The sequence below is a fragment of the Oreochromis niloticus genome, unplaced genomic scaffold (assembly GCF_001858045.2).
Source record: "Oreochromis niloticus isolate F11D_XX unplaced genomic scaffold, O_niloticus_UMD_NMBU tig00007851_pilon, whole genome shotgun sequence".
NCBI classification, from domain to species: domain Eukaryota; kingdom Metazoa; phylum Chordata; class Actinopteri; order Cichliformes; family Cichlidae; genus Oreochromis; species Oreochromis niloticus.
The window spans coordinates 136,330-163,768 of record NW_020328805.1 but is presented as its reverse complement, the minus strand read 5'-3'; the positions used below and the strand labels follow the sequence as shown (position 1 = coordinate 163,768).

Here is a 27,439-nt window from a genome sequence, read left to right as displayed (position 1 = left end):
AAAGTCAGAGTTTGTTGAAGCTGTTACTGCCAGGGTTCCTGGGTGTTCACCCAGTGTTTTCAGTTGCTTCATGTTCAGTTTATTCACCTGTTCACATTTCTTGTTTTCATGTTCGCATCCTGTGTGTTATTAGTTCAATTATGTTCAGCCGTGCTCCCACCTGTCTCCAATCGTCATCACGGTCAACCTGTGCATCGAAGTCCCTCAGTTTCATCAGTTCTCGGTCTTGTCATTAATGTTGTCTACTCCGCACGTGTGCCATTTTGTTAGTCAGTCAGCCAGTCCATCAGTCAGTGAGTCGTTGCCCTTCTGTTGTGTTCATCACATTAAAATCCATCAACTCTCACCATGAGTCCTGCGTTTGGGTCACCTTCTTCTCATCCACACACAAAGCGCTAAGACAGTTTCCTGGAGCAGGACACTGGACCATTATGAAAAGCACATTTAAAAACACATTATATCATTTGGATCATTAAACTGACATCATGCAGTTCATCTTGTCACCAGCAGAGGGACACAAATCACAATCAATAAAGAGTTCAAGATGTTAGTGACACCAGAGTTGTACGTATTGATCTGATCAATATAGTTCATGTTTCTTTGATTGGATCAGTTTTAAAAGCAGCTGTTTTTATAGAATGACACAAACATGAGAGATGCTGAAAGTCTTTAATAATAGCTTTGAGTGGAAAAAGACAGAAAAAGCAACATGTGGATCCTGAAATAATGGTAGCTTCCATCTTTAAGGACTGAAGAGGAACACATTAACAAGGATTAATTTAGAACAATTTAAAACATCAACTGATTGAATCCATGAATCTGAAAACGTGTTTCTGAGTGAAAGAGACAGACATGTACAGACTGAACTATCTGTTCAACAGTCAGAGTGTTTCTCTATAAAGACATTCTAGGACACTCTTTAGATTAATCTCTGCAAAAACACACTGAGGAACCAGGAAACCAGACTCTAAACCCAGCATAAAGAGCTTCAGTGAATGTGGTGTTGAAGGTGTGGATGTGGATTAGAGTGTCAGAGTAGACTCTGTAGAAGGACAGAGTGCCAGCAGGACAGTCCACATACATTGCTACTCTGTTAGAGACAGAGGAGGAGGAGGAGGAGGAGGAGGGGGAGGATGTCTCTCTGTTATTGTGACAGACAGAATAACCATCCTCAGAGCAGCTCAGACTCCAGGAGTCATCATTCCATCCAAACGAACAGTCATCACTGTCTCCTTTCCTTCTGATTCTTCTGTAACTCACTGAAATGTCAACATCTCCTCTCCACTCAACCTCCCAGTAGCAGCGACCAGTCAGACCATTTCTACACAGCAGCTGAGGACGAACATCAAATCTGTCTGGATGATCAGGATATGACTGAACCTCCTCCACATGTGTCACCTTCCTGTTGTTGTCAGACAGTTTGAGCTTTCTGTGAACTGTGTTTGTGTCAATTGTGAGTTGACAGGAATCTGATGGAGAGAACAAACACAATCCAGCTGCAGTTATTGATCCATCATCTGTTCATTGATTGACACTTTGATGATGACTCCTGACATCAGAGATGTGACAGTTTGAAGACGGTTGAATGTGTGCTGCTTTGTTTTCTTGAATCACATTAAAAACACACTTACACTTCCTCAGACCTGGTGTCAACCATTGGAATCCAGCAGGCACCAACCTGAAAGGAGGAGAGGGGTCAGACCAGCACAGTCTCTGCAGTTCAAAAGAAAAAGCGCAGGTCTAAGTTGCAGCCCCCCATCTACGTCGGATTTTGCTTCAGCAGATTCAGCAGCACTGCCGGAGACTTCCTGTAATTTATTACAGTTGTTAGCTCATCATCCCTGTCTCTTTTCCTCTTTCTCCCTGTTGTGGGTGGCTGACCCACTCCCTCATCCCTTTCGTTTTGGTCACCCACTGCTGCGCTTGGCCCCTTGAGTTTCCTCAGAAAGAGAGGAAATTAGGACAGGAGGCCTAATGGAAGGCCTCTGTCCTATCACCTCATCCATGAAGGCGAACCAGGGCCAAGTAGTAGAAGTGGGCCTCCCAATGACTGCCTCTCCTGACCCTGGTTACTTGCAATCCCAAAGGCATAGGAAATCAAAAATGACAGTAGACAAATAAAAACCACACAACACAACAACTCTTAGTAATTGCACATTTATTAACTTGTATTCTTAAAAATTATCTTCTTGATAACACACATATGTACTTTTCTTTAAGTTATGTCATTTCTCTCTGGCCTTCAATAGGGTGACTTTCTTCTCCAGGTCCATCTTCTCCAGAATTGTCCTGATCACACACAACAAGTAAGCGAAGAGAGGAAACCATGACAACTATCTTAATCCCTAAGTCCAAAAGTTTTCACAGCAGAACACAAGAGTAATACTGTCTGGACATCACAGGTTCTGTACAGCAGCGGTCCCCAACCAGTCCGTGAGTTGTTTGGTATCATTCTTCCATTAAAACTCATGGTCACACTAAAAAACTCCAACAACAGGCATTTAAAAATGGGCACCTACAATAATAAATTATATAATGTTTATATATAATAATAAATCCAAATATGGCAAAAGTCTCTTTCCGAGCAATATACCCACTCGTACCAGACTGAGTTGATCACCTCTGGAATTTCCCACAGAAGACTGCAGACATCACCCCACACACCCACTACCTTTTCAAAGCTCCTCTGCCACTCACCTGGCAGAGAGTAGGTTACAGTACTCATATGAATATGATGTGTAAATTGATTTATTCTTGTACCCACATGCCACAGTGGCCAAATTCTCCACCTCAGTGAAGAGGTGATCGCTTTCTCCTCATTTTAATAAATTGAGCTTTTTGGTCTTTGTTCCCTAAAACATATCACAAAAAGGTTCATTTGCAAAAATCAAAATTAGCTGTATGTAAGCGGCAATTCATGAAAAACCGTGTGAACCACCATACAAGTTAGTTAATTAAAAAACACATCTATGCAGATGCCCAAAGCTTGACAAAAGAACCACTATAACAATTTAACTTTTGTACCACTAGATTCTCAAATACTTACATTTAAAAGTGTTTTCCTCTCCCAATTTGACCGCCATCGTTATCAGAACAAAAATCTCCTGTACAGCCCGCAGTGAATCCTGAGATATGGTAGGACACGAAGGATACACCCAAGCCATCCTTAAAATTCAGGGAAAAGAAGGATGCATTTGTTGCCACACTTGTAGCACTCTTCGAATTTGGACAGCCTTTGTCATGTCCCTGTGACATCATTGCCTCCAAATACAGTATTTGAAGAATCCTTCCCCTGAATTTGGACACAGCCATCCTTCAAATTCTTGGAAATGAAGGATGCATTTGTCGCCACATTTGGAGGACTCTTGGAATTTGGACAGCCTTCATCGCGTCTCTGCGACGCCATTGCCTCCAAACATGGCATTTTAAGCATCCTTCCCCTGAATTTGGACACAGCCAGAAGTTAAGCTCATTGCAATTGAACCTCCTCACCCGTCATTCAGATCTGGCATTTGGAACTATTTTGGTTTTCCCGTCAAGTATGACTCTGATGGTCAGCGTATCGTGGACAAAAGTACAACAGTATGTTTGAGGTGCCACGCAATGCTCAATTACATCGGTGGGAACAACGAATATGACTGCACATTTATGCCGACATCACCCTACTGCAAAGACAAGTGGAAGCAGACAAAAACAACAACAAGCACACATGCTACAAACTTTACCCCAGTCATTTAGACAGCCATTAGCACATGATCCTAAGAGCGCAAAAGAAATAGACAGTAGTCATGTGCGAGTCATGAACAAATCGTTCAATACTCGAGAATCACTTTACTGAGTCGTGTATCATGATTCACAATCCCAACTGACTCATCCCTGTTACTGTTATCCAACTAATTTCATTAGTATAAATATATCTAGCTTATTTCAGTCGTTATGCAAATGTACTAATTATAAGCTTGGGGAAACCTGCAGTGAGTTGAGACTGAAGAAGTCATTTGGATGAGTGACGAAATGTTTCTCCCACTGAAAACACTACGTCCAGATGAACAGAATCAACTTTTGGATATCTAGCTTATAATTAAAATTGCGGAAAAAAAACAACAGCCCGTTTCTTAAGAAGAACATTTCTACTGTGGACTGGAAGCAGTAGCGGTTTTGATACGGGCGACACGGGCGGTTGCCCGGGGCAGCATCATGGTGGGGAGCGGCATCACGGGCATCGACAAAAAAAAAAAAAAAAAAAAATTTCTCGTACTCATGCTGCCCCGACATCATGCCAGCGCATATTGGAAATGGCATAGGCACCGATCGGTTTTTTATCGCCCATTTGCTGGGAGTAAGGGCGCCCTCCGTTTGCGTGGTGCGCCTGCTGCTTGCGGCACAGGGAGGAGAGGGCGGGGCGGCGGGGGATTCTCTGGCTGGCTGGAGCAGCATCTAATAACCAGCTCGCAAAATAAAACAAAATAAAAACAAACCAACAAAAACGAAAACACCAGACATCATGATACAGACTTATAACTTGCACTGGTGTTTTTTTTTTCGAAATTCTATACGCGAAAAGTGAGCGCGAGAGCCCTCGGTGCGCCTGCTTGCTGCTGAAGTCAAAGTAAACTTTATCGTCATCTCCGCTATACAGTCCAGTATATAGAGAGACGAGACGACGAGGCTCCAGTTACAGCAGTGCAAGTAAACAAACAATAAATATAAGAAGAGGGAATGTTCGCCCAGGGCGCCAAACAGGCTAGGACCGCCACTGACTGGAAGGAAAAACCCTGAGTAGAAAGCTTGCATCAAGACAATAGTTCACCAGCTCACAGTAGCATCGCTAACAGCTGCTAACATGCTAACAGCACATTTGAGTTACTCACCCCCATCCTTCCTCAGAGCTAATGTCCGGTGCGGAATCATAGCTTGAATTAATCGACTCACCCCCTCCCTCTTGGTTCACAGCTTCTTCTTATTATTATTCTTGGTTGGCAACCAACGTTAAGGTGCATTACCGCGCCCCGGCTCACAGATCAGTGGACGCTCACGCTACATACGACTCACTCACCCCTCCCTCCCGACTCTCAGCTGCCGAAACTCAGAGCGTGTTACCATGGAAGAGTCGCTCCTTCACCTGAGATGAAGTCTGATAGTCTGACTGACGCAACATAACATTCAGTCTACAGTTTGTTTGTTTTGCAAAGATAATAAACAGACTAAAAAGAATATTTGAACTTCAGTTCCACCACTATTTAAAAAAAACATTCTGCTGCTTCAATAACGTAAGTAAAATAATCAGAAATTTACTATTTCACTAAATTATTTAGATGAGAAAATATATAATAAAATACTAAATACTAATATAATAAAATAAATACAATAAATGTTCCCTTCAGGAATCTTTTTTTTTTTTTGCTCTATAAAATTGTTTTCTTTTTCAATCACTCATCTTAGAAGTAGGAATTACATTAAAAGAGAAACAAATTAAGTTAGAGTGAAATTAAGTTTGCGATTTTTAACACTCTCTGGGCAACTGACTCAGTGACTCAAATGACTCAAAAAAACTGGTTAATTTTGGTGAGTGACTCATTCAAACTCAATTCAGTTAAAAGAATCGAATTTACCATCACTAATAGACAGGGGAATTGCTACTTTTATTGCTGTCGACATGCAAAACTAGTATAAATTTTATTTTGGAAAGAGCCATTTCTCTTTAATAAACTCTCTTTTCCACAGATGAGTGATTTCTCAACCAGATAGATTTATTTTTCTATTACTTTGTTGTTTGAGCAAAATTTAATTTAAAAACTGTACTTTTAAGTTAAAAGAAATATTTATAATTTTAATAAATAACAAATGAAAAAGGGCATGACGATTTTATTTGTATCGAAAAAATATCGAACAGTGACACCTAAGTATCTAACCGAATGGAACTGTGAATTTTGTGTATCATTGCACCCCTAATGTATATATATATATATATATATATATAACACCCAGCACGCCCCTGCGGGTGGTTTATCCTTCAAGCTCGGGTCCTCTACCAGAGGCCTGGGAGCTTGAGGGTCCTGCGCAGTATCTTAGCTGTTCCCAGGACTGCGCTCTTCTGGACAGAAATCTCCGATGTTGTTCCCGGGATCTGCTGGAGCCACTCGCCTAGCTTGGGAGTCACCGCACCTAGTGCTCCGATTACCACGGGGACCACCGTTACCTTCACCCTCCCCATCCTCTCGAGCTCTTCTCTGAGCCCTTGGTATTTCTCCAGCTTCTCGTGTTCCTTCTTCCTGATATTGCTGTCATTCGGAACCGCTACATCGATCACTACAGCCGTCTTCTTCTGTTTGTCTACCACCACTATGTCCGGTTGGTTAGCCACCACCATTTTGTCCGTCTGCATCTGGAAGTCGCACAGGATCTTAGCTCGGTCATTCTCCATCACCCTTGGGGGCATCTCCCATTTTGACCTTGGGACTTCCAGGTTATACTCGGCACAGATGTTCCTGTACACTATGCCGGCCACTTGGTTATGGCGTTCCATGTATGCCTTGCCTGCTAGCATCTTGCACCCTGCTGTTATGTGCTGGATTGTCTCTGGGGCATCTTTACACAGCCTGCACCTGGGGTCTTGCCTGGTGTGATAGACCCCAGCCTCTATGGATCTTGTACTCAGAGCTTGTTCTTGTGCTGCCATGATTAGTGCCTCTGTGCTGTCTTTCAGTCCAGCTTTGTCCAGCCACTGGTAGGATTTCTGGATATCAGCCACCTCCTCTATCTGCCGGTGGTACATACCGTGCAGGGGCCTGTCCTTCCATGATGGTTCCTCGCCTTCCTCCTCTTTCTTGGGTTTCTGCTGCCTGAGGTATTCACTGAGCACGCTGTCAGTTGGGGCCATCTTCGTGATGTATTCGTGGATGTTTCTTGTCTCATCCTGGACTGTGGTGCTGACACTCACCAGTCCCCGGCCCCCTTCCTTCCGCTTAGCGTACAGCCTCAGGGTGCTGGACTTGGGGTGAAACCCTCCATGCATGGTCAGGAGCTTTCTTGTCTTTATGTCAGTGGCTTCTATCTCCTCCTTTGGCCAGCCTATTACCCCAGCAGGGTACCTGATCACGGGCAGGGCGTAGGTGTTGATAGCCCGGATCTTGTTCTTACCGTTCAGCTGACTCCTCAGGACTTGCCTGACCCTCTGCAGGTACTTGGTGGTTGCAGCTTTCCTAGCGGCCTCTTCATGGTTCCCATTCGCTTGCGGGATCCCCAGGTACTTGTAACTGTCCTCTATGTCTGCAATGTTGCCTTCTGGTAGTTCAATCCCCTCAGTTCTGACTACCTTCCCTCTCTTTGTTACCATCCGACTACACTTCTCCAGTCCGAATGACATTCCAATGTCATTGCTGTATATCCTGGTAGTGTGGATCAGTGAATCGATGTCTCGTTCACTCTTGGCATACAGCTTGATGTCATCCATGTACAGGAGGTGGCTGACAACTGTTCCGTTCCGTAGTCGGTATCCGTAGCCAGTCTTGTTAATGATCTCACTGAGGGGGTTCAGGCCTATGCAGAACAGCAGTGGGGACAGAGCATCTCCTTGGTAGATCCCGCACTTGATGGTGACTTGTGCTATGGGCTTGGAGTTGGCCTCTAGTGTTGTACGCCACATCCCCATTGAGTTCCTGATGAAGGCTCTTAGGGTCCTGTTGATCTTGTACAATTCTAGGCATTCCAGTATCCAGCTGTGGGGCATTGAGTCATAGGCCTTCTTGTAATCAATCCAGGCTGTGCACAGGTTGGTCAGTCTGGTCTTGCAGTCTCGGCTGACTGTTCTGTCTACCAGTAGCTGGTGTTTTGCGCCTCTGGTATTCTTGCCAATCCCTTTCTGTGCCCCGCTCATGTATTGACTCATGTGCCTGTTCATCTTAGCCGATATGATGCCTGACAGGAGCTTCCATGTAGTACTGAGGCAGGTTATTGGTCGGTAATTGGATGGGACCGGTACCTTCTTGGGGTCCTTGGGGATCAGGACCGTCCGACCTTCGGTTAGCCATTCCGGGTGTCTCTCGTTAACTAGCAGCTGGTTCATTTGTGCTGCCAGACGCTCGTGGAGTGCAGTCAGCTTCTTCAGCCAGTAGGCGTGAACCATGTCGGGGCCTGGTGCTGTCCAACTCTTCATACTGGAGACCCTTTCTTGGATGTCTGCCACTGTGATGGTTACTGGACCCTGTTCAGGGAGGTCGCTATGGTCTGCCCTCAGATCCACTAGCCACTGAGCCTTGCCGTTATGGGTCGTGTCTTTCTCCCATATGCTCTTCCAGTATTGCTCAGTCTCCAGCCTTGGTGGTGCTGTTCTGTTATTGTTCCCTTGCCACTGAGAGTACACCTTTGCTGGTTCTGTGGAGAACAGCTGGTTTATTCTCCTGCCTTCGATCTCTCTGGTGTACCTCCTCAAGCGGCTGGCCAAGGCTGTGAGTCTTTGCTTGGCAGTTTCCAAGGCCTCAGGTATGGACAGCTTGCTGTATTTCTTATGCACCTTCTTTGTCACGCCTTTCTGCAACTCCGTTAGTTGGCTAACCTCCCTCCGTGCTACTTTGATCTTGCCCTCTAGCCTCCTTCTCCATGGAGGGTACTGCCCCTTGTGGCTGTTCAACTTGTAGCCAAGCATCTCACTGATCACTGCTGCCGTAGTGTAGATCAGCTTGTTAGTGTCGGTAATATATATATATAATTATAATTATATATAATAACCACAAAAAACTCCACAAAACACGAGTTTCTATCTTCACTTTGGCCTAACCAAAACTGCTCATTGTTTCCGCCTACGAGTATATATATATATATATATATATTCTTGATTGATCACATCTGCATAAAACAAAAGGGTAGTGACTGAGCAACACAGAAGATGTTTACAGCTCTTCCTCGTCTATCAAACATTCTCCCCATACCTGAGAGTTTCCAGTTTCCAGGTTGAATCCTTCTGTCCAGCTGACAGCAGCCTAATTCCTGAGTCTCCTGGATGATTATAGCTCAGGTCAAGCTCTCTCAGATGGGAGGGGTTGAAGCTCAGAGATGATTCCAGAGATGTACAGCCTTCTTCTGTGATCAGACAGCCTGACAGACTGCACACACACACACACACACACACACACACAGACACACACACACACGTAAATTAAATTACAATTTTCAGATGTTCCCCTGTCAGCAGGACATGGTGACAGTGAGGAGGGCAAACTCCTCATCAATAGACAGAGACCATCAAATTCTTGCTCAGTGAGGTTCAACCTTATTCTTTGACATGTTGATCTTACTGGTGGAAGTGGGGACATGAATCTCGAACTAGTTTGGTCCTATCTAATCTTACACAGATTCTACAGTTGTTGCATTTTCAAGTGAAATAAGTTCTAACCCCTTGCTAGTTGAGGACTCTGTGGTCAACTTTGGAAATGTTCATGTGTCTGCACAATGCCTGAGTGACTGTTCTACACTGGCATTAGTGTAAGGGTAAGGGCTTAACCCAGCAAACCTTCCCTTCCATTCCAGGCTACCAAATGTACAGTTTTTGGATAAGAAAACTGACTGCTTGATGATATGTTTAACTATTCAAGGCATGGTAAAGTATTTGGTAGTGATTTTCACCAAGACATGGAAGGACTCCAACCCCTCTAAATAGTGTGATTCATGTGAATGGCTCATCAACATGAATCAGTGGTAAAACTTGAAGTGGTGGTGTATATACAGTATATACAGCGCTGTGAAATTTTTTTCCCAAATTTTAAAACAAACCCAAGAACAATAATAATAATAATAATAAAGGATTTAAAACAAAGATAACAAATAAATACAACATTACTTTTTTAAAATGAAAATGTAATGTATTTAAGGACCAGAGATGAGCAACGTGTTACTGTAATCCAATTACTTTTATCAAGTAAGGAGTAAAGTAAGGGATTACTATTTCAAAAACAGTAATTAGATTACTGTTACTTTCCCGTAAGCATGCTGCGTTACTGCGTTACTAAAACCGTGATTTTTTGCGAGAGTGTCTCATGACAATGACGTAAGCGAGTGCGACATTCGTGGCAACAGCTCTGTGCAGATCAACAATGGATAATATATCGAGTGTGGAAGAGAGTATGAGCGTGCAGCGTTTAAAGCGTCGAAGTACCGACCTTACTTTGAGTTTGATTCCGTAAAAAGTGACAAAAACATTAGTGTCCGCTGTTCACTGCGTGGGAAGAAAACTTCTTTTTACAGCAAAAAAAACCCCTAAACTTCCAAGTAAGTACCGAGTACCGAGAAATTTGAAATTCACAGACAAACTTGCGGATTCTTCCACTGACCGCTGCGGCACACCTGCACAAGGGCAAACATCCACCTGGTATACAGGTGAAAATACAGCAACAGGACCGCTGAGTCTTTGATTTTATTTATTTTCTGCTGTGTTTCACTTGCATTTATTTGAAAGACTGAGTGTAAACACAAAACACAAAACAATATATTATTTTATGTGCTGGAATGTCCGGAAAATAGGTTTAAATGTTAAACAAATTTCTTCCAGTCAGAGAATGTTGCATATAATTTAATGTTTGCTTGATGCATAAAGTTAAAAGATTAAAACTAATAAAACAAGTTTTAAAAAGAGACTTTTCCATTTGATTACATTTTGTATGATGGATTATGCAGAAAAAGTAGAAGTGGGCTGAAAGATCTATTCCTTTATTATCTATTCAGGTTGTAAATAGAGATGGCACGATACCACTCTTTTTTATGTCCGATACCGATACCAATATCATAAATTTGGATATCGGCCGATACCGATATGAATCCGATATAGTGTGTTTTTTAATCAATAAAACTGTTTTTTAAATACCTTGCTGCATTTTGCATAAGTTCATACTCAAGTTTAAAAAAAAAAAACATATCAGCTATTCTGTTATACCTGTGTATGCAAAAAATATACTGCACCCAAAATATTTCATAGTTCAGCAATACTGATCAATCTAACAAACTTAAACCTACTCCATCCTCCCTATTCTGGTATTTTAAAGAGTAAGCAACCTAACAAATAGGGTTGCAAACTCCCAGCAAAAATAAAAAATAAAAATAGGGAACCACCCCCCACCTCATGATCTTTAATCGACGTAATCAACTTTAATTTGACCCAGTGTGAAAAAAATGCACAGAAATCAATTATTTTTCAAGAATAATTAAATAGATTCAACATCTTTCTTCAACAGAACTGCAGACTGCACAGATCGTACCTTCCCAAAGGAAAAAGTACTATAGCTTACTAAGGTATATTAGACTTAATAGTTAATATACACAGTAATGGACTTCTATACATTTTACATCAGATTAAAACTTTGGGTGTAAGATTCAGATAATTATTTATTAAAAGCTAAATATTTTAAATGAGAATAAGAAAGAAAAGTATGTCTTTGTGCCCCCCTTTTCCCTGTTCATGCTCTATCGGCCCCCCTGGCTAAACTTTACTAGATCCGCCCCTGCACAGTTACCAGTCGTCAGCTGCATAGAAAAGGAAGAAGTGGGCAATAAACAAACAAGAGAGAATGACTCGCGACAGAAAAGCCGATCAGCTGATCATTAATCAGTTTCACGATTGAAGTAGCAACAGGAGAGGGAGGGAGAGAGAAGAGGCAGTCGCTCCACATATCGGTTGTTAAGCTTAACGCAGGAATGCTTTACAAACATTCAGAGATGAACTTACACACTTGCTTTACTTCTCTCTGTTATAACTTTCTCGGAGATAAAATGCCGGTTTGGTATCGAGGCTCCGAATGCTCAACCAGACCGCCTGCAGGTTTCGAACGCCACAGCCGCTCTATGACGTGATGCATACTTTTGTGAGGTGCTTTTTTGATATTTAATGGATCGGATTACATTTTTTATTTCTCTCCGATATCCGATCCAGTAATTTAGGTCAGTATAGGACCGATACCGATACATAATATCGGATCGATCCATCTCTAGTTGTAAATCGTGTTTTTAAAAAGTAACTAAGTAACTAAGTAATTAATTACTATTGAAAATAAGTAATCAGTAAAATAACGGGATTACTTTTGGGGGGAAGTAATCAGTAATTAGTTACTGATTACTTTTTTCAAGTAACTTGACCAACACTGTTAAGGACTATTTCGTTTACTGAATTTACTGAATTTCTTTATTGAAATTTATTGGCAGACTAATTCCTGGCCATTGAGGCTAGCAACTGGGATATGGAAAGTCACCTCTCTGGTTTAGAAAGAGCCTTAGATAGAGTTTGAGGTTGAGAGATACTGACCACATAGTTGCGCACACTATATGTGTTATGGAATATACGGAATGTTATATGTATATATAATGTTATGGAATGTTATGGAACCAGTCTACTGAAGCAGAGCTGGATTCTATTCCAGTCTGAAGTTGCCCTCAGTGAGATGTGGTAGTCTAGAGTGGGTATCCTTATATTCCCTCAGCTAGGTGCCTGTACACTGGAGTATTGTAGGTGGATGAGAAAGTCGTTTCCCTGCACCTTCAGGCCAGGGAACAGGTCCTGACTGGTGTTTATGCTTATACGCAGAATCATAGCTCAGACTAGCCAACCTACATGGAGCCTTAATGTGAGACTACAGTGCTCATGTTGGGAATGACATGCTCATCTTAAATGACATCTTCATGCCCATAATGCACAATCATTTCCAGAGCCTCCTGTGCGCTGTAAAAATCTTGCCCCTCCCCAAAATGACTGCCCACAATTCATGTAATTTTTGTTAACTTATAAAACAAAGCAAAAAGCAAACAAAAAACCCCCCACATATATACAAAATACACAAAACAACAAAACATATCTTGATCTGACCTGAGAGTTTCAAGTTTACAGTTTGGACTCTCAACTCCTACAGATAGAAGCTTCAAGCCTGAATCCTTCAGGTTGTTGTTACTCAGGTCCAGGTCTGTCAGACTAGAGGACTGGAAGCTGAGAACCGAGGACAGAACTTCACAGGAACTCTCTAAGAGGTTACAGTGACTCAGTCTGCAGAATTATGAACAAGAAGACAAATAACTAAATAAACACTGATATTAAGCCTATTCATAGTTGTCCTAGGAGATGGGAAAGAAAAATGTCTGGACTTCTTTACGTTCTAGTAATTTAAGTCCAGATGCTTTTCTTTCCAAGCTCCTCAGACTACAATGAACTGGATGATTGAGAATCTTCACAGACTTATTCACAGTTTATTAAGGAGTTAGTAGATTTTATATGGCTTAAAGTTTCAAGACTGTCTGAAATTCTTAATGTGATAGTTTACCAGGACTTAAGCTGGAATACTAAAAATACAACTATACAAGAACAAATGGATGAACTTCGCAAGATCTTTTCTTCTTGGTTTATTTAATTTGTTTTTAAATGATAAGAAAACAGAATATATCTTGACCTGAGCATTTTCAGTTTACATTGTGGAAACTTCACTCCAACAGATAGAAGCTTCACTCCTGAATCGTGGAGGTCATTGTTACTCAGGTCCAGCTCTCTCAGACTAGAGGCCTGGGAGTTGAGAACTGAAAACAGAACTTCACAACTGTTGTCTGAGAGGTTACAGCCACTCAGTCTGAAACAATAAAAGAACAATAAACAAACACTGTTGAAGTGAAATGATGGTGCATTGAAGAGTTATCCATTTTAACACTCTATTTAGCTATCCATTTAGCAATCTTGATCAACAAGATAAAATTGATCTGTGGTTTTTTTCTTCATTTTTTTTCTTCCACTACAGCTCAAACAGTTAAATCCTCCCTAAGGGCTAATTACAGAGTTTTTTTAAGGAGAAGTTTTCCTTTTTAAAATATAGGTTTGAAAAAAAGAAACTTCAAATCAGCTACTCATGTTGTTCGCTTCTCTCAATGGATGTCTATACATTTTAGTATTGTTCTTTAGATTTTATTGATCATTTTGAAAGCTCCTCTTGATCTGGCCCAATGTACATAGCAGAATTATTGTGTGCACATTAGCCTAACAGGCACCTCTTAATTTTACTGTTATTTAAATGTGCAATTTTCGAAAGAAGAAGAAAGTGTCCCTAATGTTCCATTCTCTAAAATAAATTTAGGGATAGCCATTGATCTGATCTCTGATGAAAGCAATCAGGAAATAAACTCATATTTGACTGACTCCACCATTTTCATATTTCTTGAAATCAACACTTCTTAAAATACAATCATAAGAACAAATTTACTTACAGAGCTTTGTTGGAGGCTTTGACCACTGGCAGCAGCCTCAGAAGAGCCTCCTCTGAAGCAGAGTATTTCTTCAGGTCAAACACATCCAGGTCTTTTTCTGATGACAGTAAGATGAAGACCAGAGCTGACCACTGAGCAGGAGACAGTTTACCTGTAGAGAGACTTCCTTTTCTCAGGGACTGTTGGATCTCCTCCACTAGAGAAAGATCATTCAGTTCATTCAGACAGTGGAAGAGATTGATGCTTTTCTCTGCAGACAGATTCTCACTGAGCTTCTCCTTGATGTACTGGGCTGTTTCCTGACTGGTGTATAAACTACTTCCTGTCTGTGTCAGCAGACCTCGCAGGAGAGTCTGATTGGTCTGCAGTGAGGAACCCAGGAGGAAGCGGAGGAACAGGTCCAGGTGTCCATTTGGACTCTGTAACGCCTTTTCCACAGCACTCTGGTGGAGAAATTTTAAATTACTCTTCTTTTTAAAAAAATTTAACCTCTGGGAGGTTGTTTGTTGTTCTTCCAGCAGATTGACTCCCGAGTTGACGAAGGTCAGATGGACATGAAGAGCAGCCAGAAACTCCTGAACACTCAGATGGATGAAGCAGAACACCATGTCCTGGTACAGTCCTCTCTCCTCTTTAAAGATCTGTGTGAACACTCCTGAGTACACTGAGGCTGCTCTGATATCGATGTCACACTCTGTCAGGTCTGATTCATAGAAGATCAGGTTTCCTTTCTGCAGCTGATCAAAAGCAAGTTTTCCCAGAGACTCAATCATCTTCCTGCTCTCTGGACTCCAGTGTGGATCTGTCTCAGCTCCTCCATCGTATTTGACCTTCTTCACTTTGGCCTGAACCACCAGGAAGTGGATGTACATCTCAGTCAGGGTCTTGGGCAGCTGTCCTCCCTCTCTGGTTTTCAGCACATCCTCCAGAACTGTAGCAGTGATCCAGCAGAAGACTGGGATGTGGCACATGATGTGGAGGCTTTGTGATGTTTTGACATGGGAGGTGATCATGTTTGCTTGCTCCTCATCTCTGAATCTCTTCCTGAAGTACTCCTCCTTCTGTGGGTCAGTGAACCCTCTGACCTCTGTCACCATGCCAACACAGTCACAAGGGATCTGATTGGCTGCTGCAGGTCGCGTAGTTATCCAGACGCGAGCAGAGGGAAGCAGTTTTCCCCTGATGAGGTTTATCAGCAGCACATCCACTGAGGTGGACTTTCTAGGGTCAGTCAGGACTGTAGTTTTGTGGAAGTCCAGAGGAAGTCGACACTCATCCAGACCATCAAAGATGAACACAACCTGGAAGTCTTCAAAGCTGCAGATTCCTGCTTCTTTGGTTTCAGTAAAGAAGTGATGAACAAGTTCCACCAAGCTGAACTTTTCCTCTTTCAGCACATTCAGCTCTCTGAAAGTGAATGGAAATATGAACTGGATGTCCTGGTTGGCTTTGTCTTCAGCCCAGTCCAGGGTGTATTTCTGTGTCAAGACTGTTTTCCCAATGCCAGCCACTCCCTTTGTCAGGACTGTTCTGATTGGTTCATCTCTTCCAGGTGAGGCTCTAAAGATGTCTTCTTGTCTGATTGTTGTTTCTGGTCTGTCTTGTTTCCTGGATGCTGTTTCAATCTGTCTGACCTCATGTTCATCATTGACCTCTGCAGTCCCTCCCTCTGTGATGTAGAGCTCTGTGTAGATCTGATTCAGAAGGGTTGGGTTTCCTGCTTTAGAAATCCCCTCAAACACACACTGGAACTTTTTCTTCAGCTTTGTTTTAATTTTACATTTGCAAATTGCTGCAAGATGTTCTGAAAACAAAATAAAAAGAAATCAAACAGAGAAAAAAAATCATGAAGTGCACATGATGAGTTTTAATCTCTTAACATTTGATACACAGTTAGTCCATATACAGTGGAGCAAAAATGTCATGGCTGTGTGCGGGCAGGCAGGGAGATAGGACCCAAAATGCAGGACTGAGGCAGACGTGAACTCAAAATGCACAGCTTTATTGCTGGAGCAACGGAACAGAAACTAAATTAAACTGAGAATACAAAAAATAAACTAGGCAGGCAGACAGACAGAACACACAGATAATGTGAGGGTACGACGCAACACTGAGCAAGGCCAAACACAGGGCTAATATACACAGGGAAGTAATCAGGGAATGGAAGACAGGAGGGAGACACAGCTGGGAGAGATCAGGGCTAATGAGACAGGGAGAGCAAAGCTGGACATACTGGCATAGTACACAACCTTTCAAAATAAAACAGGAAACAATAAAAAAAGATGCAGACTAAGAAACACGGGCTTTACACGGGCAGAATTAAACCTAAACTAAACACGAGACACAACCTAACGGCTAATCCAGGGGTGGGCAATCTCGGTCCACGATGGCCGGTGTCCCTGCAGGTTTTAGATCTCACCTTGGGTCAACACACCTGAATCACATGATTAGTTCATTACCAGGCCTCTGGAGAACTTCAGGACATGTTGAGGAGCTAATTTAGCCATTTAAATCAGCTGTGTTGGTTCGAGCACACATCTAAAACCTGCAGGGACACCGGCCCTCGTGGACTGAGATTGCCCACCCCTGGGCTAATCCCTCACCAAGAATAACTGAAACAGATCTATAATAATAATAAACAAAGCACCAGAGCTTCAGAAAATAATCCATAATGCAAAAATAAACCAAAAAGGATTTGGTCAGCCGCCAGTTGTCCAGGTTCTCCCACTCCAAAATATAGTAGAGGCCTGTAATTTTCATTATAGGCAAACCTCGACTATGAGACACAAAATGAGAAAAGAAAATCCAGAAAATCACATTGTCTGATTTAAATATATATATATATATATAAAATATATTAAATTAGATATTAAATGATATTAAATAAATAAATAAATAAATATATATATATATATATATACATTATTTTATTTTTTTTCAAATGATGGTGGAAAATAAATATTTGGTCACCTACAAACATGCAAGATTTCTGGCTCACACAGAACTGTTACGTCTTCTGTAAGAGGCTCCTCTGTCTTCCAGTCGTTACCTGTATTAATAGCACCTGTTTTAACTCGCTATAACAGTCAGATTAAAAACTCCACTATGGCCAAAAAAAAAAAAATTGCTGTCACAGGACACCAGAACCAAAATTGTAAATCTTCACCAGGCTGGGAAGACTCAATCTGCAAATCTGCGGATAAGCAGCTTGGTGTGAAGAAATCAACTGTGGGAGCAATTATTGGAAAATGAAAGACATACAAGACCACTGATAATCTCCCTTGACCTCGGACTCCACGCAAGATCTCACCCTGTGGGGTCAAAATGTCACAAAAACGGTTAGCAAAAATCAAGAACCACAGGGAGACTTGGTGAATGACCTGCAGAGAGCTGAGACCAAAGTAACAAAGGCTACCATCATAGCACACTACGCCGCCAGGGACTCAAATCCTGCAGTGCCAGGCATGTCCCTCTGTTTAAGTCAATACATGTACAGGCCTGACTGAAGTTTGTTATAGAGAGCATTTGGATGATTCAGAAGAGGACTGGGAGAATATCATATGGTCAGATGAAACCAAAATAGAACTTTTTGGTAAAACCTTGACTTGTTGTGTTTGGAGGAGAAAGAATGCCAAGTTGCATCCAAAGAACACCATACCTACTGTGAAGCAGTAGGTATAGTGTTCTCCATGTAAAGGAAGGAATGAATTGGGCCATGTATCGTGTCATTTTGAGTGAAAACTTTCCATTAGCAAGGGCATTGACGATGAAACATAGCTAGGTCTTTCAGCATGACAATGATCCCAAACACATTGCCTGGGTAAAGAAAGAGTGGTTTCGTAAAAAGCATTTCAAGGTCCTGGAGTTCCCTAGCCAGCCTCCAGATCTCAACCCCACAGAAAATCTTTGGAGGGAATTGAAAGTCTGTGTTGCCCAGCGACTACCCCAAAAACATCACTGCTCAAGAGGAGATCTGCATGGAGGAATGGGCCAAATTACCAGCAACAGTGTGTGAAAACCTTTTGATGACTTGCAGAAAATGTTTGACCTTTCTCATTGTCAACAAAGGGTATATAACAAAGTATTGAGATGAACTTTTGTTATATACCAAATACTTATTTTCCACCATAATTTGCAAATAAATTCTTTAAAAATCAGACAATGTGATTTTCTGGATTTTTTCTCATTTTGTCTCTCATAGTTGAGGTATACCTATGATGGAAATTATAGGCCTCTCTTACCTTTTTAAGTGGAAGAACTTGCACAATTGGTGGCTGACTAAATACTATTTTGTCCAACTGTACATTTGGACACTAACACAAGTTTGCTTCTTTTTTTAACCTTTCTACTGAAACATATTCAAATGATATTGAAATAGTGGACATGGACATTATGTGGAGACTTTCAGATTTCATTTTATGATATCCACATTCAAAATGGATTAAGTGTTTAGGAGTTTGAGCTCCTTAACATGTGCCACCCTCTTTTAATTGGACAGTTCACTCAAAGGCTATTTAATGGGCAATGGCATGCAGTCAAAGGACTTACAATGCAGGTAAAACAAGCAACGTATGGAGAAGTTGTGGAACAACTCATGATCCAAAGCATTCCAGATCATCTGTGGAATGCTTATTGTATGAATGACCCAATCATACTGAAATCATGTAGCCAAACATGAGATCCATGTTGGACACACTGGCAATCCACTGATCTACAAACCATGGAGATGATTCTGGAAATGGCAGCAACAGTGTAATGGCTTGGGCATGCATGGCTGCCAGTGGCACTGGGACACTGATGTTTATTGATGCTGTGACACAGGACAGAAGCAGTCAAATGAATTCTGATGTGTTCAGAGACATACTGTGTGCTCAAATGTAGCTAAATGCAGTAAAATTGATTGGGTAGCATTTAATAATACAGATGTACAATGACCCAAAACAAACAGCCAAAGTAACCCAGGAGTTTATTAAATCAGAAAATATGGAATATTATAGAAGGCCAAAGTCAGTCACCTGATCTTATCCCAATTGAGCATGCATTTCACTTGCTGTAGACTAAATTTCAGACAGAAAGGCCCAAAAAGAAACAGCAACTTTATGCTGCTGCAGGAAAGGCCTGGCGGAGCATCAAAAAGGATGAAACCCAAGATCTTATGATGTCCATGAGTTCAACACTTCACATAGTCATTGCCAGCAAAGACTTTTCAAAGAAGAATTAGAAATTAGCATTTTATTTTTATGACACATGCTCATTCATCCAGGTAAGTAAATCACAAAGGGTTCATTCTGTTCATCTGGACGTAGCGTTTTCAGTGGGAGAAACGTTTCATCACTCATCCAAGTGACTTCTTCAGTCTCAGATGATGCAGGTTTCCCCAACCTTATAAATAGTATATTTGCACAATTACTGAAAGTAGCCCACTGAAAGACTAAAGTGCTGTGAGGTCAGTTCCTTGACCATTAATATGCAAATTGTCATGACCATTATGCAAAGAAAGGTTGTGGAAACCTGCATCAGCTTAGACTGAAAAAGTCATTTTGATAAAAGACAGAACATTTCTCCCACTCAAAATGCTACATCCAGATAAATGCCATCACATTTTTGGCATTTTAGTTTCAGGTATTTAATTGATCAAATTACTTTTCAGCCCCTGAAATGAAGAGAGAGGGTTAAAAATGTCCTCATATTTCTCAGATATTTTTGTTGAACCCAGGGAATTAAAACTAAATATCTGCTCTTCACCTGCATCTGAGTTGCTTCATTTAAAATTAATTGAGGTAATGCACCAAACCAAAATTAGAAAAAAAAAGTGTCTCTGTCCAATTACTTATGGACCTAATTTATATTTGTTAACATGACTAATATTAATGAGACATTACTAAATGTTTCATCTATCCATCATATTAAATCTTTACAGAAGTCCTCTTACTGCTCTGCAGACGGTCAGCCAGCTCCTCCTGCTTCATTCTCCTCAAGAAGTGCAATGTCATCTTCACAAATACCTCTGTTCTTCTCCTCTGCTCTTCATCTTCCCCCTCCAAAACCTCATTCACAATTTGATTCTCTAAGCATTCTGTGTAATCTGGGCTCAGAACCTTCTGGATTTTCTTCAGCTCGTTCTTCACAAAAGTGATGATGTTGTCCTCCAGCACCTGAAACATGGAGCCAAACATCAGATCCATGTTGGACACACTGACAATTCACTGGTCTACAAAGAGCAGCATAGAGATGACTGTGAACAGAATAGATGTAAAAGTAGTTGTTGTGCATGTACAGACCATAAATATGGAGTCCAGGTGTGTTTGATGCTGATGGGCAGACTGACCGCTGGGACCCTCTGAGCTCTGCTGGTCCACTCTGTGGAGGAATCATGAAGAATTAGATCAAGCACAGGATAAAGATCCAGCACATCCGTGATTGCACCATCAGTTGCTAAATATGGGTTTATCAGAGTAAACCGTATACATATTCATATAGGGCTTTATGGTGAAAGAGCCTTGGGACTGAACTGGCCTGCATGCAGTCTTTCCTCAGCACCTTGCTAGGAGTAACACATTGCAAAGTAGCAATTAAAAAAAAAAGTGAAATCCCATTTTTCAGTAACAAAATAATGTGTTAATATACTAAATTCATGTTATTCTAAATAGAGGTTCTTTGATTATCTGCATGCTGTTCAAGACAATACAAAAGACAAGATATTTTCACAGAAAACACCTCTTCAAGATCATCCTCACCATTTCTTTTCATGGTCCCTGTGCCTGCACGGTCAGCCCAGCACTGCCACAAATGTTTTAGTTTAGATTTTTGTCTCCCTCTCTCTTGCTCTTTCTCACCCCTGTCGCTCTGCCAAGGGTGGAGCTCATTTTCAGTTCCTGCCCTTGGCCCACGCACATGCAGCTACTCACCTGTGATTCCTCACTTTGTTTGCTAGACCCTTCATAATGCAGGGGCACTGACCTATTCGGTGATGGAATATTGAGTAACTCATGTTAGTTAAAGCCCGGCTCAGCTAATATCTGTCTCTTGGTGCTTGCCTTTGTGGGAACATTTGTTTCGGTGCTTAGGTTTCCAGGACCTGTCTTGTACCCTGAACTCTGGACTCCTGACCCATGTGGAGACCCCGTTTCCCCCAGGCCCATGGAACTCTGGAACCCTGGCTTTTCCCCTCATCTGTATATGGTGCACCCGGTGTTGTTAAATGAAGATCTGTTCAGTTGTATTTTTCAGTCTGCGCCTGAGTTCATTCCACCAGCCTTGACATTTCTACTCTGAAGAGGATCAAAATCATTCTGAGAAACACCATGACATAGCACTATCTTAAAGCTCTGTCTTTGTTGTAAATGGAGAAGAATCTGGCTTTAACATGAAGGTCAACTAGAGGCTGAGTCCCAAAATCTGCAGGTATTCTCACCAGATGGACTGTTTTGCGAATAATTGTCCTTTGTTTAAAATACTGTATATACCACACCACCAAGGCTGGAAACAGAACAATACTGGAATACAATACTATGGGAGAAAGATGCAACCCATAACAGCAATACTCAGTGGATAGTGGATTTGAGAGCAGAACATAGCAACCTCCCTGAACAGGGTCCAGTAACCATCTCCATGGCAGATATCCAAGAAAGGGTCTCCATTTTTTTTAGATGGCATGGCCAGCTCCAGACCCCTTCCTGACCGCTCCGCACAGACTGTGCACCTTTTAAGCTGTTTACTTATTTATTCCTTTGTTATACATTCCAAAATCTTCTAGTTTTAAAGTTTACAACAGCAGATGACTTCTCAACATCAGTAACAAGTTTGCACATGTAATCTTGGACACTTTTAAACCCAACCCATCTTGGCCGACTGAGATGCTACGTGGTGCAGAAAACAACAAGGGACAGGATACTAAGCCGAGGCAAAGAACAAAGAAGTGAGTGCAAGAGTCTCCTTCCAACGAGACATGAGGGATTGCAACATTCTGTGGTTCACTGAGACATGGCTGACCCCCACTGTGGCGTAACTCCATCAACTCAAGAATGTTGATGTTAGATTCTTTTTTAAATCAGGTTGTGATCTTAAAGTCACTCTCACAGCACTCATTTTAGAGTAATGTTCAACGGTTGTAAAGTCATTTAAATTTCTAAACTGTCCTTTTCTCTAGTCAGGGTTATGGTGAAATTTAACTTGTTCTTTTGTGTGATTGCACATGGCCCATCACAGGACCCCTTAGTAAGTTGTACAGCATAAGTTTTCAATTCACTTTTGTCAGAAAACTTCACAATATGACAAGTTGCTTTTAGAGCATCCACATTAGCTCATGTAGTAAAAGGACAATCAGTGGGTGTACTTTAACATTTGAGATTCCGAATGAGTCTTGCTTAGAACTATTTCATGGACCTATTTTTTGTATAATGCATCAAATCTGTTCAAATCAGTTGTAATTTATTTGAACTGATCTAGAGATAAACAACTCCTTTTTGGCTTCTTTGATGCATTTACTTCTGATACCTTAAACTAGATGTCTCATGTTACTATCTTGTATTTCTAAAACCCAGCCTCAGTCTATGTCCTGTAGACTTTCAGATGGAAACACCAATGATCTAGATATTCACAAATTTCATCAGGGCATCTTTAACGTCTTAAGATTTAGTTGTTTTTATGTTTCACATAAAAAAAACCTTCAAATTTTCAAATGAAAGCAAAGTGACATGCAAGGATATTTTTCTTTAGTGATGTTCCTTCAGCAATCCCAAATACTAATTATTCTGGGAGTTTTTATGATCAAACTATGTGATTTTCCAAATGTGTGTGGAGTAAAATGACCATTCTCTGATAATGCAAATGTTGTGACCAAGAATCATTCAGGTTTAACAACACAAACTGTTTCGATAGCATGAACAGTCAGTCTTATAGTTCTAACATAGTTCTAATAACCATTAGTTTTAGAAACACATTCTTCTTCTTCATCTCGGTTTACATGGTTTTTATGAAGCTGACTTTTAATAGTACAACTAGCGTCTAGCTTTACTTTACTCTCCAGTATAAATGCAAGAATTGATGCAAGAACAGGGTGATCCATGTTTCTATGAACATTGCTTCTTATATCAACAGCTCTGAAAATCCCTTTTTTTAAGTAATGTAGAACTTGATCTCTCTTACTCTCTGTGTCTCTAAAAACCCAACAAACTGGCAATCACCTCTAAACAGTGGGAGTACTTTATGGCTCCTCTATCTCATTGGTAGCAGGTGAAGGTAGGCACGCCTGGAAGGCTGAGCTGATGTGGGCGCAAAGACAGTGAGTAAGACAGTCAATTTACCCTGAGTGCTGGATGTGAGAAGATGGATCTTGTGTAGACAGACTAAGGCTTTTGTTAGGGAGATCCCTGTTAACTTGCCTAAGGTTTTGGGGATAAAGGGGAGACGCTGGGTTTTTTGGGGGGATCGTAAGAGTTTGTGACTCGGACTTTGATTCTGAATTTCCTAGTTCGGATTAAACAAATGCAAATAAATTGTAATAAAGTTTTCCATGGGGGCATGCAGCATCTATCTCTCTCCATCCTCACTGTTACAAAAGCACGAGTTTAACTGAAGACTTTATTATGGTTTAGCACATTATCACACACACAAGCACACACATGCACGGGTCTACGGACAGATGGCATTTTTGGCCATAAAAAAAGTAAACTTTATTTTTTGGCTTAAAAATGAGAAACTCTGTTATTAGAAAAAATCTATATTTTTAGTGATCTAATTTTTTGAATAATTGAAAATTAATAAGTTATGGAATATCATAATTTTAATCATATGATTTTTTTTTTTACTAATATCATAATTTTAATAATAATATATTTTATAACTACCATAAACATTTATTACTTCATTTATTACTTCATAGGTCATAAATAATTTGATTGGGGGTCATAAATCACTTGATTGACATAAGGGGTTTAATATCCCTCATAATAAGGAGTTATATACAAGTTTTAAATTAAATTAGCTAGGCAGAAGAGCTACACAAAAACACTACTGTGTGTTGGAAGAGGTAGTGATGCTACTTTGTAGTGAACACCAAGTGAGAGCGCCACCAAAAAATGATTAAATCCCAGAAAATCAAGCAGTTTAATCCGCTCTCAAAGAGTTCATGTTACTAACAGCTCACCTCTCTGCAGCAGATACCTGCTCCACTTTAAATTCAATGATTTCATCTTTAGACCAGTTACTCTTTAAGGACACAGAGCTGGGTGGAGGTCCAGGTGGGTTCCTGTGAATAATGATGGAGCAGTTATGTGAGTGCTGACCTGTGGCATGGAGAAGAGTCATGGACAGTTAGAGATGGTCATGTTACCTCTGAGCTTTGGTCTGGCTCTCATGTTCCCCACCCAGGGTGGTTTTTGAGGGAGGGACTCCCTCCTCTCTGTCCTCACACTGATCCATGCCGCTGAATTCACATCAGCTCACACACACTTTCTACCTTCACCTGCGCAGAGGAAACACAACTCATTCATGCACACATCAACTGAGTGCTGCAGAGGTCATGTCTGATGTGTTGGACTAACATCCACTCCATCTGAGACACAACATTTTTATCAGTTCACACCAAATGGTCTACCTCATAAATTGCAGTTGATTCAAATTACAGCTGCTCGTATTCTGAATTAGGTCTATGGAACATATAACACCTGTTCGTAAAAAACTCCACTGCCTTCCAGTTCACCTCCATGTGAATTTCAAGATCCTGCTTCTAGTGATGGTAAATTTGATTCTTTTTACTGAATCGAGTTTGAATGAGTCAGTCACCAAAGTGAATCTGGTTTCTTGAGTCATTTGAGTCACTGAGTCAGTTGATCAGAGAGTGCAAAACACGTACATTTTCACTCAAACTTAATTTGTTTCTCTTTTCATGTAAATCCTACTGCTAAGATGAGTGATTGAAAAAGACTTTTTATAGAGCAAAAAATAGCAACAAAAAAAAAACATTCTAAAGGGAACATTTATTTTATTTATTTTTAATTTAGTTATTAATTTATTTTCTCATCTAAATGTCCACTGAGCTGTGTGCCAGGGGGCGGTAATGCTCCTTAACATTGGTTGCCAACCAAGAAGAAGAAGAAGAAGCTGTGAGCCAGGAGGGAAGGGGTGAGTGAGTGATTTGTTCATGAGCTACTGTCCTGATGTGAGCTTTCTAATCAGGGTTTTTCTTCCACTTCAGAGCAAAAATGTTTTTGTTAAGAAACTGGCTGTTGTTTTTTTCCACACAATTTTAATTATAAGCTAGATATATTTCTACTAATGAAATTAGTTTGCTAACAGCAACAGGGATGAGTCAGTGAATCAGTTGGGCTTGTGAATCATGATTCACGAGTCTGTAAAGTGATTCTCTAGCATTGAACGATTCGTTCATGATTCGCGCATCACTACCTGCTTCTTACTTTCAAATCGCTTCATTACCTTCATCACCCATACTTATCTGATCTTCTCCATACGTAGACACCCCCTCGGACACTCAGCTCTTCTTCAGCTTCCCTTCTTTCTGTTCCATGCTTGCCTGACTACTGTGGGACTCAAAGCCTTTAGTTGTTCTGCCCTGAGACTTTGGAATCCACTTCCACCAGATTGAGCTCTCTCTTCTCTCTCTTCTCTTTTAAATCGCGTCTTTTAAGCCATCTATTCAAAATTGCTTACCCTTTAGCATGATTCTGTCTTAGTCTATTTTACCTTGTTTAGCTTTTACACTTGCATTTATAAAAAAGAAATTCTGTTTTAATGTAAGGTTACTTTGAGTGTCTTTAAAGGTGCCTATAAATAAAATGTAGTGTTGCTGTTGTTGTTACAAAAAGTGGCAGCATGGTGGTTAGTACTGTTGCCTCACAGTAAGAAGGTCCTGAGTTCGATTCCACTATCAAACTCTTTTGTGTGGAGTTTGCATGTTTGCCCCATGTTTATGTGGATTCTCCCCAGGTACTCCACCTACCTCCCACAGTCCAAGAACATGGAGTTAGTGAGTATAAGTTAATTGGAAACACTAAATTGCCCATAGGTGTGAATGCGGGAGTGAATGTGAGCACGAATGGTTGTCTCTCTCTATGTGTTAGCCCTGCAACAGACTGTCGACCTGTCCAGAGTGTACCCTGCCTTTTGTCTTAAGACAGCTGGGATAGGCTCCAGTGCCCCCGACGACCCTGAAAAGGATAAGCGAAACCGAATGGATGGATGGACAAAAAGTGTCATAGAGAGCAGATTTTAGCCTCCAAATCCCTCCATGACTCCTGGATTCAGAGATGGTCTTTCCCTTTTCACGTAAATGGCCTCCTTAACTCCCCTCTCAAACCAGCTATCCTCCCTGTCCAGGATGTGTACGTCTACCAAGCTCTTTAGAGTACATGCTCATCATGTGAATCAGACATTAAAACAGAGCCTGTGGTAGAGTTTTTAAAATTCATTGTTCAGATTAGAAACACTGACAATCAATCATTTCAATCAGATCAGTACAATATTATTCAGAAACTGAGAATATTTTCTAAATACTTCTCTTAGCGAGACAAAAATTATATATTTTTTTAAATGACAAAGTAATTATCTTCAATAGAGTGATTAACCAATAGTAGTAAGTTTAGTGTACTAACTTTTGTTTGGTCTAATCCAGTAAGACTGAGTCACATTTAAAAAGGAAAAACTTGTTCCACCTCCTCTCTTTGATTTGGAGTGAACAGTCTGCTGGAGCTGAGTCAAAACTTTGTGACGCAGTAGTTTTAAGCAGAGGACGACATATACAAACTATATCTAAGATACAGTTATAAAAATAAATAAATAACAATAAAGTTCAGAGGGTCAGTGTTTTCCAAGAAAACATTACACACTGACTTTAATGGAGATACCGGAAATAAAAACACACACAGTTTCTTGTGTGAAGAAATCAAACATGAGCTGAACAAACAGTAAAGTTCCTGAAGACAAACTGTTAAAGGAGGAAAAAGAGCAAACTTACAGTTTCTTCAAACACACACACCAGCAACAAGCTCCACTCCACACCTCGACACTAAACACGGACACACAGCTGAGCTGTTTCCTCGAAAGAGGCGGGGCTCCGGCTGACGGTTACTAAATGTGATCCTGTCTGGACGTGTTATTCTGGCTATAAATGCTCTTTGGGTGTTTTTCTTTCTCCACACATAGTAATTAATTGAGAAGTTTAATTAATCTGGTTACATTAAGAAATAATAAATAAAACGGC

The 27,439-nt window shown here is 40.9% G+C and overlaps 1 protein-coding gene across 1 annotated transcript; it reads right to left on the bottom strand.

The window, feature by feature from the left end:
* Nucleotides 1-654: 654 nt before the first annotated feature.
* On the bottom strand, nucleotides 655-26,145 carry LOC100692115 (protein NLRC3-like). The gene is made up of 10 exons (XM_019352026.2): nucleotides 26,078-26,145; nucleotides 24,554-24,622; nucleotides 24,368-24,469; nucleotides 20,502-20,580; nucleotides 20,153-20,375; nucleotides 14,221-16,024; nucleotides 13,419-13,592; nucleotides 12,845-13,018; nucleotides 1,632-1,678; nucleotides 655-1,469 (listed from the first exon to the last, which is right to left on the bottom strand). The coding sequence occupies exons 1-10, from the start codon at nucleotides 26,143-26,145 to the stop codon at nucleotides 925-927; spliced, it is 3,285 nt and encodes a 1,094-aa protein (XP_019207571.1). The 3' UTR covers nucleotides 655-924.
* Nucleotides 26,146-27,439: the final 1,294 nt, after the last annotated feature.